The sequence below is a fragment of the Cimex lectularius genome, unplaced genomic scaffold (genome assembly GCF_000648675.2).
Source record: "Cimex lectularius strain Harlan isolate CLEC.00 unplaced genomic scaffold, Clec_2.1 scaffold229, whole genome shotgun sequence".
Taxonomy (NCBI): domain Eukaryota; kingdom Metazoa; phylum Arthropoda; class Insecta; order Hemiptera; family Cimicidae; genus Cimex; species Cimex lectularius.
Window position 1 is genome coordinate 696,268 of NW_019392783.1, and position 16,546 is coordinate 712,813.

At 33.8% G+C, this 16,546-nt stretch overlaps 2 protein-coding genes across 12 annotated transcripts in view; one reads left to right on the plus strand and one right to left on the minus strand.

The window, feature by feature from the left end:
* The window catches only part of LOC106669519 (dystrophin, isoforms A/C/F/G/H-like), a 328,247-nt gene that overhangs the window by 280,697 nt on the left and 31,004 nt on the right, over positions 1-16,546 (minus strand). For 9 of the 11 annotated variants that reach the window (XM_024227800.1, XM_024227795.1, XM_024227798.1 and 6 more), the window contains 28 exons: positions 15,130-15,191; positions 14,671-14,763; positions 14,385-14,462; positions 14,234-14,326; positions 14,085-14,174; positions 13,767-13,962; positions 13,410-13,714; positions 13,159-13,340; positions 12,871-13,106; positions 12,569-12,807; positions 12,232-12,408; positions 11,966-12,157; positions 11,747-11,901; positions 11,541-11,691; positions 11,080-11,257; positions 10,850-11,008; positions 10,671-10,774; positions 10,377-10,529; positions 10,023-10,313; positions 9,793-9,966; positions 8,673-8,816; positions 8,431-8,613; positions 8,180-8,362; positions 6,087-7,076; positions 1,066-1,275; positions 838-1,011; positions 624-758; positions 171-515 (listed from right to left, as the gene is read on the minus strand). In XM_024227800.1, coding sequence (XP_024083568.1) covers positions 171-515; positions 624-758; positions 838-1,011; positions 1,066-1,275; positions 6,087-7,076; positions 8,180-8,362; positions 8,431-8,613; positions 8,673-8,816; positions 9,793-9,966; positions 10,023-10,313; positions 10,377-10,529; positions 10,671-10,774; positions 10,850-11,008; positions 11,080-11,257; positions 11,541-11,691; positions 11,747-11,901; positions 11,966-12,157; positions 12,232-12,408; positions 12,569-12,807; positions 12,871-13,106; positions 13,159-13,340; positions 13,410-13,714; positions 13,767-13,962; positions 14,085-14,174; positions 14,234-14,326; positions 14,385-14,462; positions 14,671-14,763; positions 15,130-15,191 — 5,672 coding nt within the window. The remainder of the gene's footprint in view (positions 1-170; positions 516-623; positions 759-837; positions 1,012-1,065; positions 1,276-6,086; positions 7,077-8,179; positions 8,363-8,430; positions 8,614-8,672; positions 8,817-9,792; positions 9,967-10,022; positions 10,314-10,376; positions 10,530-10,670; positions 10,775-10,849; positions 11,009-11,079; positions 11,258-11,540; positions 11,692-11,746; positions 11,902-11,965; positions 12,158-12,231; positions 12,409-12,568; positions 12,808-12,870; positions 13,107-13,158; positions 13,341-13,409; positions 13,715-13,766; positions 13,963-14,084; positions 14,175-14,233; positions 14,327-14,384; positions 14,463-14,670; positions 14,764-15,129; positions 15,192-16,546) is intronic. The other 2 variants (XM_024227801.1, XM_024227799.1) reach the window with 2 other exon arrangements.
* Positions 3,150-4,183, plus strand: LOC106669547 (alpha-ketoglutarate-dependent dioxygenase alkB homolog 7, mitochondrial). The gene has a single exon (XM_014399082.2). The coding sequence runs from the start codon at positions 3,342-3,344 to the stop codon at positions 4,011-4,013; it is 672 nt and encodes a 223-aa protein (XP_014254568.1). The 5' UTR covers positions 3,150-3,341; the 3' UTR covers positions 4,014-4,183.

Here is a 16,546-nt window from a genome sequence, read left to right on the forward strand (position 1 = left end):
TTATATAGGAATTATTTCTTTGTTAACTTTGTCGTAATGACCATTCCTGAAATATTTATGTAATTTTCGTAACAATTTCGCACGTGCATACTTCTGCTCGTTCCCCAGAGAAATTTGTCAAGAAAAGACCCGGAATGGTACAAATTTTTCAAGAAAATCATTTAACTCACTTTCAGAGCATCTTCTTGGAGGTCGAACGGATCGAAATCTGTCGAGAGAGGAGGCTGTTTAAGTTTCCTCGCGATGGACGAAATAGAATCGCGAACTTTGTTCACATGTGCGACATAATCAGCCGGGGAATCCATCATGTCCTGTTTAAAATCGCCGACCTTATCCGCGTTCTTCTCTGTGAGCTTTGGATTCGCTTTGAGCGAGTTTAACTTATTGCTGAGCGATTTCCAGGCTGCTGGAAGCTCTCTGCTGTCCGTCATTACCCTGAGATTGGCCAGTTCTCCTGTTATGTCAAAAAGGCGAGAAACCGACTCCTCACAAGCGCCATATTCAGACATAACAGACTAAAAAGGTCAAAGAAAAAAATATTCGTAAGTCGTAAATGATGAAAAAAAAAATTTCCATGCAAAAGTTATTAAGTTATCAACAAAGAATCTAAAAGTGTTAGTTACCTGCAGTTTGGCTTCATCAGTGTTAGCTTGTTCTAATTTGCTGTTTATGTTAGTAATTTTAGTATTAATCTTACATATTAAATTGTGATATTCTGTTAACAAATATTCTGCTCTCTGTGCGTCAACTTTGTGAGCCTACATTATAAGGGAAAAAACACCAAGAAAATTATAGAAAAATACAAAACACGTTAGTCCTTAATGTAATTAACCAAACCTCTGTTTGCTGCATGACCTGGGCCCATTTAGCTCTAAGTTTGTTCTGACAGGATGATGTAAGCAGCATGGCTTTTTCAGGGCAAGAGCAATGGACACGAAGTATAAGCCCATCGCCTCTGCTTATTAAAGTGGCCGCGTCGGGAGCGATCTGACTTATTTCTCTTTCTAACACCTATAAAAATAAAATTTTAAATTCTGCGATTTTAATATCGATAGAGAGCATCACCTCTAAACGTCTACCAGGATCCTTTTCGTTCGTGACTAGTTTAACGACTCCTAAAGTTCCTTCCATCCTTTCTAGCATTTCGGAAGCAGCCTCTTCATATTCGGCGACTTCCTGGTCGAGAGGGAGCGAGGGGGAGTCGGCAAAATTGTCAACAGTCCGGGTCGCAGACATCGGGTCGAATCCGTTGTCGTACATCACGGAGGTCTTCCCCTGTGAAAAATCGTAAGTTTATCAAACATTCGGTTTAAAAATCGCCATACTAGACGTCTCAGATTCATGTTAAACTGAACCTTCAAATTTGGTCAATATTGTCTGTTTCCTCCTATACTGCCGATATTCTTTGTGGCATACCTTCAATTAAATGGCTGATATATTTAACAGAACGCTATGACTTTAAAAGAAGGTTGGTCCAGTCAACTGAACTCTGTCAATCATCGATAGATAAATTAGATTATAAAGTTTTAACATCAGCTTTGGTTCAAAAATGGGACAACTTTCCAGAAGTGGAAATCAATATTTTTCAAAGTATGCCATGATGAATATCCACACATTCAAGAACTAAAGGAAGAAATTCGAAAGATTGACCAAATTGAAAATAAATTCATCTCATTCATTTATGTCAGTTTTATTTTTTGTCCTTTATTCCTTTAAAATTAAAATTAAAATACAATAATTTTAAAAAGTCACGTATTAACACTATGTAAATGTAAAATAATAATGTGTTGCTTCAATTTTGTCCGCCAACGTATTTTTGATACCCTTACCATAATTTATTTCCTATGAAATTCCACGTAAGAAAATTGTTACAATTATACACACAAAGACAAAATGTAGAAATAGTGCCAAAATGTAGTGCCACTAGAACGGGTATTATAACTGCTCATTCCTAAGATATTAACATTTTTGGGCAAACTTTGTTCCGGTGGCACTGTACTACATTTTGTTTAGTGACATTAAACCCTGTACCACTCTTTTTATGAAAAAATATCCTCTTATAAATTTGTCTAAATTTTATAGTATTCACGTGTAACATTTAATTCCATAACCTATTAACCTAAATGAAAAAAAGCCCACAGAACAAAGCGATTCTTAACTATATACAATACTAAATTTTAACAACCTTCAATGGTCTATGAACTAATTTATCATTCATTTATTATACAAACTTATGATCAAAAATAAGCGAAAAAAGACGAGCTATTAATATGGAAAAAATACAGATGCAGGGTGTCCTTTTTAGATGGCACGGCTGAATTTCTCTTGAGCCAATGAGGCTATCAAAAAAAAAATACACGTTCATTTTTTAAATAAAAATAATATTTAATTTATAATACAATTCGTATTTTTTAAATAAAAAATATTTGATAGCATCATTGGTTCAAGAGAAATTTAGCCGGGCCATCTAAAAAGGACACCTTGTACAAAGTAAAGATCATGGATATATTCAATGAGCTAAGCACTTAGTCTTAGTCGTCACCAAAAAACCGCAACTATTGAATGGTTAATGAAAATGTACAATAGGGGACGTCGATGGACGCAACGGTTTAGGCGGCTCATCACTGTAAGATAAAGGTTCCAGGTTCGAATCTTGCAAAAAAACCGACATACTTACATTTTTTTTCCAAAAACACCGGTACCGCGAAGGTTAATATAACTGCTGTTGCCAACCCTCATAAAAAAATGTACAATTTAAAACAAATTAACAAATCTACATTTACCTTTCAATTAGCAAAACAAAAACCGAATTAAGCTTTAATTACAAGGGATGTGTTTCGTGAAAAACCGTCTAGCTGTGTTAAATAAATTATATCATGCATAAGAAAATATATTTACATTTATTCTCTATTTATCATTATAAAGTACACATATATGTAAAGTATAGAATTTATCAGTTCATAAAGAAGACTGGTAGTCTTAATATTTCAAATTGGATTAAAACCTGATACACAATCCTGTATTTAAAATGGTTTAATTTAGTTTCGAGATGGTTCAATTTTGAAATAATTTATTTTACATATATTTATGTTAATGATTGTTCAATTTTATTAATTATTGTAATATTGTACTGTTTAGTGTAGTGAATAAAGGAATTCAGTGACGTCACACTTGACACACCCATTGCTACTGAGAAGGTTTCGTAACCTGACCTAATCATAGCTCATACAAATCTCACCAATTCCACCAGTGATAACGCATTCAAAACCTGCCTATTTCACCAGGATACATATTTATTAGTATGTAATGCTTAATTGTTCGTTGTTTTAGGTCGATGAAGCATGAATAAAAAGGTTCAAAAGGCTCTAATATATGTAGGAAAACGATACGTACTTTCATCGTCGAAAATCCAAACCAGGATCGAAGTGCCTAAGTGGATCTACTTCCACAAAGATTCAGACAGTCAAAAAAAACAGGAATTGTTAAAAGATCTGTCTATAAGCAATGATTTCATTGACGACGACGAGGAGAAAAGCATAATGGACGAAATCGGCCCTTACTTGAAGAGGATGAGGTATGAGTATGATCACTGGGACAATGCGATACATGGTTTTAAAGAAACGGAAAAGCTTGAATGGAATGCGAAAAACAGCGAAATATTGAAACGAGTCAGGGAGTTCGCTTTTCCAGAAGGATCCGGCCAACTTCCCCATGTCCACATATTAGACCTTGCGGAGAACGGTTACATAAAACCGCACACGGACAGCGATCGCTTCTGCGGCGATGTGATCGCAGGCTTGAGCCTCCTGACTGACTCCGTAATGCGATTCATAAAGGCCGATGATATTACTTTCGATGTCAAGCTGCAGAGGAAGTCCCTGTACATAATGAAAGGCTGTGTAAGATATGACTTCACCCATGAGATTTTGTCGAATGAAAATTCGTATTTCAACGGTGAGAGAGTCGAAAAGAAAAGGCGAATTTCGGTCATTTGCAGAAGTGAACCTCGATGAGAAACTAGAAATCATCAATCATTGTCAAAAACCTGTCCTTGCGTTTTGATCACCCCTTGATCGCAGATCATTTTTGACAACAAAAATTCTCTAAAAAAAAGCCAGCAATGATAATCAGGGATGATCCAGTGCAGACAATTTTATTCAATAGTATATATACTTTAGATAAATATATTATTTATTTAAAACAAAATTGTATTTATCCCACCCTCACATTAGGTATACGATTTAAAAAATTTCCTGACAATAAGAGGCATTAAGGGTACTAAAAGCTTTTAATAACATCTTGAATGACCTTTATGCTCATTCATTAAGAAAAATTCACTTTAAAGACTGTAAATTTAAAAATTTGAGACCTGCCTGAGTCAACAAGCTTGATAAGCGGTCATTCTATGTAAAGTTGGCTTTATGAAATTAAAAGAAAAAAAAAGTAATTACTATCAAATGGGAGAGCTTAAGGTTTAACTAAGCATCGGGTTTGCAGACCAGGGGTCAAACGGCTGTAAATATTTCATTTGAGATATTCTCAATTAATTGTCCATCTGCTGTGCAATGATTCATAGGCAGAACAGTGTGGCCATTTTTGAAATTATATCAAAATGAAGTCAATAAAAAGGCACATTTTCGTTCATTTAGCCAATGAGAGAGTTGGGAGTTATGACAAAAGTTACATCAAGTGCACAATGACCAGTGTATGGATGGCCTAATTTAAGATCAACCCACATCATTTATGACATTGTCTTTGTAAGAGAAATTGAAGACAGTAGCACCATTTTTATTGAGAGTTACAATAATAGTCAATTTATTATCACCCTTATCATTTATAATGGCATTGTCTTTGTATGACAAATTCAAGTCAGTAGTAGTTAGGTTATCGTTTTTATTGATTATTACAATAATAGTCAATTTACGATCACCCATATCATTTATAATGGCATTGTCTTTGTAAGAGAAATTCAAGTCAGTAGTAGTCAGGTTATCATTTTTATTGACAGGTACAATAATAGTCAATTTATGATTACTCAGATCATTTATAATGGCATTGTCTTTGTAAGAGAAATTCAAGTCAGTAGAAGTTAGGTTATCGTTTTTGTAGACAGTTACAATAATAGTCAATTTAAGATCACTTGGGACATTTATGATGGCATTGTCTTTGTAAGAGAAATTCAAGTCAGTAGTAGTTAGGTTATCGTTTTTATTGATTATTACAATAATAGTCAATTTACGATCACCCATATCATTTATAATGGGATTGTCTTTGTAAGGGAAATTCAAGTCAGTAATAGTTATGTTATCGTTTTTATTCATAGTTACAATAATTATTATTTAGGTTACTGTTTAATGTCACTCAGATCATTTATCAGGTGTGAGGCAAACTAAAAGTTGTACAAATTCCTTAAAAAGTAAAGTAAAGGTGTTCCTTCTCACAGCAGGAAAGATTTGAGGAAAATTATACCTATAATCAACAATCATTTAAAGAAAGGCTGGGCAGAGATAGAAACACGATGACTCTGCCAAGAGACCACAGACATCTGCACATTTGTGCCTCTGATTTAAACATTTCACTAAGGCTATTCTCCATCAAAAGGCACCGAGGAAAGTCCTTAGTTTTATGAGTAAAAGCGCACTTTTCACTGTACTGTTTTTAGCATAAGGGCCTAAACGTTAAATTAATTGAAATATATTATTTCACTCCCGTTTGTGCGCATATTTGATAGTTACATATCATTGCAACATGCATCCTTGTAAACTTATTTTATATCAATCCTCATCCTTTAAATTTGTTACATCCCAAAGAACACATATTCCACTATACGATTTTTACAATAAATAGTGATCTCTTTCAACAAATATGAACTTTAAATTCTAGCATAATTTCCATAAAATTGAAAATTTCTGCCAAACATAAACATGCGATCTTGAACACGCCCTTATAAAAGTGCAATAATAAATTTGTTTTCCCTTAATTAAACATTTAAAAATGTGTTATTGTAGAAGTGTCAGGTTTAAAACAGATTAAGACAAGTTTGAATATTAATTAAAGAAAATAAATAAAAATTTTATCTATCGTACCTTCGGACTGTCATTACTCATGTCATCTTCGTTTGTGTCAGAACTTGTATCTTCATTTCTAGTCTCGTCTTCGGAAAACACTACAACATCATCAGTTTCTTTGTCACTTCCATAAAAGCTGTCGTTGTCTTCTATTGGGCTCGATGGTGCATCGTTTTTTGAAAAGTTTCCGATTATCTCATACGTTTTTGAAACTTGTACTTCCTTGCTTAAAGTAACTTCAGGGAGATTTTCGTCTTTCCTCTGATCGGCAATGGTCGAAACTGTTGTCCATTGCATATGAGCCATTCGATCTGATATTTTGAGGCAGACTGGTGGTATTTCCATGTCCTGCTTTGGCGCCGGAGACTCAGGCAGTTTTTCTTGAGTGTCTTTTGAATTGTCTGTTTCTACTTTCTGACGCTTGGACAAAACTTCTTCAGATGGCAAGAATTGTTTGTTCTTCGACGACACGACTCTTCTCACCGTTCTAGGTGATCTCTCGTCTTTCTGATCTACATCTGAATCTTCTGCTCCGGAATCGAAAATTTCAACGATTTCCACAGATTCAGGGCCGCCTATAGAATGCTCCATAGGCTCTATCGATGTCAGGATTGATTTTTTAATTTCCATCTCTTTCACTTCGACCATCTGACAACTTTTGTTTTCAGAATCTAAAATTTTTTCAGAAGACACATTCGACTCGTTTAATGTGTTGTCGGATACTTGAGAAAACAGTGTACTCTCCTTGGCCAAATTGAACGTTTCTGTCTCCATCTCTTCAGGGATTGTTTCAATATAATCAACATTTTCGTAAACACTCCCACGGTTCGCTGTCGATTTTGGCGCCTTGGAGACCTTTTCCTTTTCGTGTTTTGAAAGCCCAGAATTCTTGTTCTCGTGGACTTCATTCTGTTCGACCTCTGTCACTGATATCGTCGGTATTTCTTTCATGTCGCTCTCAGTCGACCTTTTTTCTTCAATCTTGGCAACTTTAGATTTCTCAATACCCTGAAAAATCTCTTGGGTTCAAATCTTTTTCATTACAATCGTGCAAGGGTTGCAATTTTTTTTTTTTTTTTTTTTTTTTATTTATATCCATCACCATTCTTCATACATGATTTGAACACAGGACATTACAAACTGACAAGTTATTAGTATTTATCATTAGTAATATGAAGCATGTTATATCGAAAGTAACCAGCCCTCCAGCCAAACAAGCAAACAGCCACCGTATTACAGTAATCCAGAAGAAATCACACATTAAATATGTTCCAATGCTTTGTGCACGTTAATACCTCCAACCATACAAACCTTCATTTATAAAAGAATGTTGTTTGTTTTCTTAACAATGTCTGTAAATTATTTAAATTTTTCTTTAAAATGCTGGACTGTGAGTATTGTCAGAAAACATATTTACTTTAAAGTTTGGTTTATAAAGTTTAAAGAATTGGTGAATAATTTATATTGCATTAGTCCAGAGATCATTAGGTGGTCAATTCCCATATATCCAAAATGTGAAGAAAAACACCTGAACTTAAGCGATAATTTTTTTCCTATCTAATAATAAATAAATTTATTACAAATGCAATTTAAAAAGATATATCAAAGATATATTGAAGAAAAAAATATTTGTAGTGTTTAAACATCGAATGACTATCAAAATAATGACTAATAAAAATAGATAAATCATACATATTTTTATGATCTACAAATTAGTTTCAATAAAACAATGTTCAATTTGAGATAAGTAGATGATACAAATTGATTTTGTTGTTTATTTCTACTGAAAAGATCAATCGAATAAAAACTTATGTTGTCGTTTTGACAATCAATGTTTTGAATGTTTGTGAGTTTGCTAGCAGTTTGATCGCCCTCGGTTTGACTTACACCAGAATCGAAAAAAAGGAACAAGAAGTAAGTGACAACATGCGGACATACAACGAAGTACTCAATGCACTGTCAAAGAGATTTGCAGAATTGATTGTTTTTTTTAACCTATCAAGTTCAAAAAAGAAGTGCTAAGTCAACTATCATTATTGTTAAAAATCTTTATGCATTTGAAGATTTTGTTAACATATTGTGCATACAATGTTAATTTAAGATCGAATTACCTCCAACTGTCCTAACATGAGTTCAAGCCGTTTGGATACGTTTTCAAATTTATTTACACACTCGGACACTCTATCCTTTAAAGTTTCCAGATAAGTAACATCGCAGAGCGTCAAGAACTTTTTATAACCATCATTAATCTTATCTTTTGTTATTTGTTGTTTCTTCCACTCATCTAAAGTTTCCTACAAAAATTTTAAAAAAATGTATAAGTCAATCATTTGCTTAAATTATAGTTAAATTTTTTTTTTACTTTGACAAATGTGATTTCAGCCGAGATATCTCGGTCATTTGAAGGTGTGGCTTCAATCTGTTCCAAATCATTGTTGATAGCTTGCGACCAAGAGTTCAAATTTGTCAAATTCGACTGTAAGTTCTGTGATACTTCTAAAGCGTTTTCCAACATAGCTTTGGACGATGTGATTTCCTCTCCTAACTAAAATTTTAAAAAATTTAAAACCAAGTGATGTTTATTTTTAATCAAAAAATTATTACCTTATTGTAGAGCTGTTTTAATGTGTCAAGCCGAATTGTATACTGTTCAGCGTCTACTATCACATTGTCTTCAACCATCTTCCTTCCTGACTTAATGATATTTTCAACTTCAGCTTTCAAGTCACTTAACATCTGATAGAATCTCTAAAAAAAAAAAATTAAGCATGGATATTAATATTACATAATTTATTCTTGAAGTCTACGGTAAGATGTACAGTTGTTTCTTATTATTCGAGCCTCTCTACTCACTGTTTTGGACTTTCAGACAAATTTCATAAGGCACTATCTTTATTCTGTCTGTTCTGAATGATCTTAAATTGGTTATTATTGTAACCTAACTACTACTGATTTGAATTTTTCTTACAAAGACAATGCCATCATAAATGACCCGAGTGATCGTAAATTGATTATTATTGTAACTGTAAAAACGATAACCTAACTACTACTGACTTGAATTTCTCTTACAAAGACAATGCCATCATAAATGTCCCAAGTGATCTTAAATTGACTATTATTGTAACTGTCTACAAAAACGATAACCTAACTACTACTGACTTGAATTTCTCTTACAAAGACAATGCCATTATAAATGATCTGAGTGATCATAAATTGACTATTATTGCACCTGTCAATAAAAACGATAACCTAACTACTACTGACTTGAATTTCTCTTACAAAGACAATGCCATTATAAATGATCTGAGTGATCGTAAATTGACTATTATTGTACGTGCCAATAAAAACGATAACCTAACTACTACTGACTTGAATTTCTCTTACAAAGACACTGTCTTTATAAATGATCTGGGTGATCTTAATGACTTGAATTAAACTGCAAAGATCTTGTTAGTATTTAATCTGAATTGTCTTATGTCGACTATTAGAACAAACCCTACTGACAACTTGAATTAACTACTACTAAAAAAAAGTCATTATAAGATCTGAGTGATCATAAATTATCTATTATTACAACTGTTAATAAAAAATGACCTATCTACTATTGCATTGAAATATGCTATGAGATAGAGTCATTAATAAAATGTCATTAACCAAACGAGTCTGACAGACCAAGACATTAAACGCCCAAAATGATTTGAAAGAACAGCAATAATAATTATACCATGCAGTGATTTAATTGTCCCTGGATTGCTTCAGGCTCGTCTGAAGCCAGATCTAGAAGGCAGCAGGCATCTTCGACGCCTCTGAGTTCCCTCAAAGCTCGACACAATCTCGGTTCAACATTATTGGCGCTTCTCCAGTCTTCGAATCTATCCATTACTTTCATGAAATGAGCCTTTAAAAAGAAAAAATTAGAAATGTATAGTTAGAAATGAGTTAAATTCCATGTACCTTAAGAAGAACCATCTGCTCATGGAGCCTTAGGGCCGCTTCGACTTTCCCCTCTGATTTGTAACGCTTCACTTCTTCCTCCATCTCTTTCAACGTATTCGCTTGTTTTTCAAACTCGTCAAGCATTCTTTGAACATCATCCGGAAGATCGTCGGATGTGAGGTCGTTGTCGATACGCGAGTTGATCTGAGCCGTAACGTGATCGAGCCATTCTTGAAACTGGACTATATTCGTCTCGGACTGTTTCGCCTCTTCGACTGATATTTCAAGAATATGCGCTCTATCTTTAGCCTAAAATTATATCAGTTAGTTACACTTGAAAGCTTTCGTTTTTTTTTAACAAATAAAAATTACCTCTTGGCATAATTGATGCCACCTTGCAGCTACAGCGTTCATCTCTTCGTTAATATTATCTTTCATGACGTGCACATCAACTAAATGTTTGCCGAATTCTTCAAGCTGTATTATTCTACCTTCAGAATGGTTGTTTATGTAATTTTCTAAATCCTAAAAATTAACACTATGACAATGAAAATATATACAAAACATATTTTCAAAAAACTTTATTATTAACTTTATTATTTAAACTATTGAGTAATTATAGAAAAATTAGGCTTGACTCGAAAATTCATACTTAAACACACTTACATCTAAATCTTGTGAAATTTCTTCTGCATCGGCAGCTGACGTAGGGGATTTTCTAAGCCGTTTTTCAAGCTTGTCCAAATAAACTGTTTCCTTCGCCACAAGTGCTAAATTTAAAAAAATATATATATAATTTTTTTCCAATAATTATAAAGAAAAAAATTTTTTTTAATAAAGTCAACCTCGGAATTCTCCGTATTTATACGATGCGTCTTGTAGTAAATTATGGTGCTGGACAACAACCGTTGTAATAGACATCCACAATTGGCTTAGAGTTTCAAGTTCTTCGTACAAAGGATGAGCTTTTGAGTGGTTTACAAGCTCATTGACCAATTCAGTACCTAATGTGATAAAACTTTGTTTAATTATCCACAAAAATGTATTTAAAAAAAAAATAAAAATACAAAACCACCATTGTTGTATAAATGTCTGAACTCGTGGCTCCTTTTGTCGATGTCATCTTTTAAATGTTGGTACTTTTCTTTAAGTTTGAAAAGCTCGCTTGAATCTTTAACTTCCAACTGGCCGTGGTGGCATTTCAAATTGACATCGATTAGCCATTCTTTGACTTCTTTTATTTGAGACAAAACCTATAAAGAGAAAACATCGTTTTATTTAAAAAGACATTTGTTCACCTAACAAATAAAAAAATTAATTAATTAAAAATAAATTTTTAAAAAAGCATAAACATAAACACATAAAATTTACAAGGTTGAAAATTAAACAATTTTAGCCTATTTATGCTTGATGAGTCATAAAGATAGGGGTGGGCACCCTGAAACGAAATTATAAGCTGACTCATCCCCCCTTTATTTTAAATTAACCCACACTGCCAGTTAAGAAGTTCCTCTTTAAATAAAACATCAATTGAACCTTTGATATTTGGTCCTCTTCTTCTTTGCTCAACGTTCTCTCAACTGCATCCTCAACACTTTCATCCACGGTTTCTCTCATCAGGGATGTCTCGAGGTCCATGTGATTATTGTCATTACCGGCTGATAGATACTTTTCTTCTGTTTCAACCCTAAAAATATTAAAATATGAAAATTGTACTTTTTTTAAAGATATATTCTTGTTACCTTGTCACTATCTCACTAATTGTTGAGGCGAGTTTGTAACATTTTTCTTTCAACGAATTTGTCTCTTCACAAGGCATTTTCGACGATATTTCACTTATAAGTTCATTCAACTTGATCATTTCCTGCTCCTTACTTCTCAACAGGTTCAGCATTTCCTAAGATTAAATATTTACAAAAACAATTAAAATTGAAAACATTAAAATATAAAAAAAAACTTACTTTGCCTGATTGTAATGATTCAATTTTATTGCTGCACAAATCGGAAACGTACTGTTCAACGCTGCCGATATGAGACCAATGCTCCTGTAATTCCGGTATCATTTCGTTTGGTATCTGCCAAGCCCTTGTGGTTGAAATGGTAGACGGTTTGTCTGATATAACCGGCCTTAGCTCAAAACCGACATTATTTATCTGTTCAAACAATTTTTTTAAAAATTTAAAACAAACCCGAAACTATTTGAAAGGTAAAAAAAAAAAAAATGAACCCTGTTTGCTTGGATGTCCATCATTAACTGAACAGCTTCGCATCTATCTGTGATGGTCTCGCACCTGCTGAGATATTCATTGATTGATTGTTCGCCAAATTCTTTGCTAATCTCTTGAAGCTCGTTCTCGATTTGATTCGTCGTTATGTGATAGTTGTCCAAACAATGTTGTACTTGCTGAAATATATTATTTTTAATTAATTGAAAGAACCAATGAAATCATCATGAGGTCAGCGTATAACTATGATGCACCAGCCAGAGTTTTTGCTAATGTGATGTCTGGAAAAGTTATTTTTGTGACTAATTATTTTAATTAAATTCTGCCAATTTTTCCCACCTGAAGCTCTTTGATCCTTTCCAAAGTTTCGCCCATCCGGGAGGTAGGCTGAACTTCCATGATTTTCAACCTCCTCTCGTGCTCGCTGATGGCGTTCTCCAGAGTTGTCAGGCTCTGTTCAATCTCTGAAACTTTATCGATAAACGTCTGAAGTTTCGAGCCCCTTTCTTGAGCCCACTGGAGAATGTGCGACCACCTTTCAGCCAGAGCGGACAGTTGGTCTTCAATCTGAGATTGCGCTATGAAATTTAAAAAAAAAATTAAAAAGTCATTTAAATGAAATTTAGAACAATTTTATTTACTTTCAGCAGTGTTGTCATCAATGATAATAACAAATTGTGATAAAGTGTCAACGACTGCTTGTTTTTCTTCAATGTCTTTCAGCAGTTGATTGTGGGAATGAAGCTGCTGCTTCAACGAGCTGGACAAGTCTGTATTAACTTCTGCCATTTTTGAAATCCTGTCTTCGATCTGTGTCATCCACTGTTTAAGTGATTCGATTTCCATGTCTTGCAGGGTCATGACCGCCTCGTATATCCTTAAAACCGATGTATAAATGTTGATAATTGAATTATGGAAATTTAATATACCTTGATTGTTTTTGTATGGCGTTCAGCCTGAGAGTTTCCCATCTTGAATTGAGCAGCCTCATCTGAACCCTTACTTCTTCTTCCTCTTCTCTCGTAAGACCTCCTTCACCTAACATCCTCACGCCTTCTTTCAAAACGGCACTAACACCATCTCTGTGCTTGTACAATTCGCTTATAAAAGCCTAAAAATAAGAATTTATTTAATTATTTGACTTAATTTGAACATTTTAACCCTTAAATGTTAAGTTAACCTCGTGATTGCTAAACTGAACTTTAATCTGCTCAAGATTGTTGGCCAATGGTTGTTCAACAAGAAGTTTGTCTTCTGCTTCTAAAAGCCAGGTTAGCACTTCTTCCAGAGCCACCTGGTACCCGCCAAGCTCGACTGAGACATTTGTCGCAACACTTAGCGGACGTCCGCTCGAACTGCTTTCACACTCCGTCTGAGACAACTCGGACATGTTGTTCCTCTGCAGCGAAGACTGCGGAAGAGATTGAAACAGACACATCACGTACATCATCACAGATTTCTTGTCAGGCACGGCAGTATTGACGTCTGAAAATTTTTAATTTGAGTACTGGTTTTCAGTCGATCTTATTGATCTTACCTTCAACATCGAGTAATCTTTCAATATTCAAATGTTCCTGGGCGATACTGAAAGCATGCTCAAGTCTGGCATTTGGCAATTTTCTCATGATGCTCGGATAGTCAAATAATTCAGGTCGGTAATTATGGATAAGAGCATTAAATGCACAACCATCAGACCAGCTTGTTGTAAAATTATTTACTGTAACTCCATATTTCTATAAAAAAAAATATTAAAGCATATATTTCGTACAGCTCCTCACTGAAGATGGCTTGAAGGATGTATGAGTGAAATCTAAACCATTAACAATTATGAACCCAGTAAAGTGATCAGTCTTACCATTGTGTTCTGTTTGCACCAATTCAACAAAGTTTTCTCCAAATTGGTCTGTTCCAGGTCTGACATATGTTCCTTTATCGTCCAGTGGACCTAGGCACGCAAAAGAAATTGTATAATAATATCAAACGACAAGGGCAAATGAAGCTTACCTGCCAGTGCATTATAATGCTCCATACAAGTCCGAGTATTAATTTTGTATTCCCATCGACAATATCATTACTACTTATATTTACTAGTTTTACCTGAAATTTAGACTTACAGTTAATAACTATTGAGAAAATCGCCTTATTCGATTCATACATTGTTTTTTACAAGAATTTGTAAAGCCCTGTTGACATTGTTCAAGTGATGTACTCGCATTTGTCCCCTTTCTCTTTTCTGAAATTATGAAAAAAATTTATGAAATTAACAAATATTAAAATATTTTCTATGCATATGCTGAAAAAGCCATAGGGTCCAAAAATTGTTTGGCTTTTACATTATTTCTTTAATTAAACTTCTTGTGTTATGTGTGGTGTTTCTCTTCTTTCAGATACAATTATTTTCTTGACAAATATAAATTTTAGGGAATAAAAAAAAAACTTACAAACTCATTTCCAGTGAGTATTTCTAATAGAGTTAGAAGATTAGTCCCATCCTGAAGATCGACGACCAGATCAGAAATCGGACTGCACTTTTTCTGCAAAGATAAAAAAATTTAAAAGCAAATCAAGGCCTAATTGAACACAAAGTAGTCAGTTGAATTATTATCTTCTTGAAATCAATAAATTATAAACTTTTATGGAGAGGATTATACAATCATGAGTTTTATTGTAAAAATCAATGTCACTAGCGATTATATAATCTATTTGGTAAACTTATTTAATACATTAACAATTTTTGAATGAAGATATCAACACAGAACTATCAATTTTATTTTTTTTTAAATGCCATTGTCAATATATTTAGAAATTTTTTGACCATTGAACATTTTACAACTTGTCTTATTACATATTTTATCTTCTTATATAAAACAAATTAATCTGTGAAATTTTGCTGTTTATACCTTGGCCAGTTGTGAATTGATCCATTTTGCAAAGGTTTTCTTCTGGACATCTTCCCGTTCATCTGAAAAGAAAACGAAACCACGATTAATCAAAATGTCAAGGGAACAAGAATCACAAGAAATTCTTCTTCTACAGATGACTTATATTATATTCAGGGTTAAAGCATCTCCTGTGCACTGGAAAAGATTTTTATTTAGTGTAAGTAGGTGACTTTGGTACTTGCCACACAAAAACAAAATGAAAGATGCAACAGTTCGAAAATATTGTTTTTACTAATTATCGATGATTTTTGTTTTTGCATTACCTGGTAGTGTTCATGGGTTTGGGTAGATTAGGCAGGGAGGAAGTGTGATTTATGTAATGTAAAGTTAGGTAAGGCTAGGGTGAGTTTGGTTAGATAGAGTTGGTATTAAGGATGATTTATGTTAGGTTATATAAGGTTAGGGTTAAGTATGGTTTATGCTAGGTGGATAGGGTTACGGTTAAGGATAGTTTATGTTAGGTTAGATAGGGTTATGGTTAAGGATAGTTTATGTTAGGTTAGATAGGGTTAGAGTTAAGAATAGTTGATGTTAGTTAGATAGGGTTAGGGTTATTGGTGGTTTATGTTATGGAAGTTAGGTAGGGTTAGGTTAGAGAAGAGTTTGGTTAGATAGAGTTGGTATTAAGGATGATTTATGTTATGTAAGGTTAGGGTTAAGTATGGTTTATGCTAGGAAGATAGGGTTACGGTTAAGGATGGTTTATGTTAAGTTAGATTGGGTTAGGGTTATTGGTGGTTTATGTTATGGTAAATTAGGTAGGGTTTGGGTTAGAGACGAGTTGGTTAGACAGATTAGTGTTAAGGATGATTTGTTAGGTTAGTTAAGGTTAGGATTAAGGATGGTTTATGGTATCTTAGGTAGGGTTTGGGTTAAGGATGATTATGTTAGGTTAGATAGGGTTAGGGTTATTGGTGGTTTATGTTATGGTATGTTAGGTAGGGCTAGGAATTGGGAAGAGTTTGGTTAGGTAGAATTAAGAATGGTTTACGTTTTGTTAGATTAGGTAAGGTTATCATTATTCAATTATTTTACTTCAAACGGAGAAAATACGAGAGTACAGACAATATATTTTTTCCTTTGGTTATTCTAAATTATTCTGGTCTGCACTTTCAGCCCTATGTAAGCATCGTCAGTAGATGTCTGTGCGTTTGTCTCTTGTGTTTGACAAACAAAAGCATAAATTTAAATAATGCTCTAACTATACATTTATATCAAAATTAATGAACAAGACAAAAATGTATTTTCTGTCTAAGCTTCCAGAGGACGATTATGCATAAAAGCACACCGGCGATGCATGATCTTCCTGCTAATGGAAAAAGTAAAAACGAAACGTTTACCTAAGGCAATGATGAGAGAGAGAGAGACAATACAC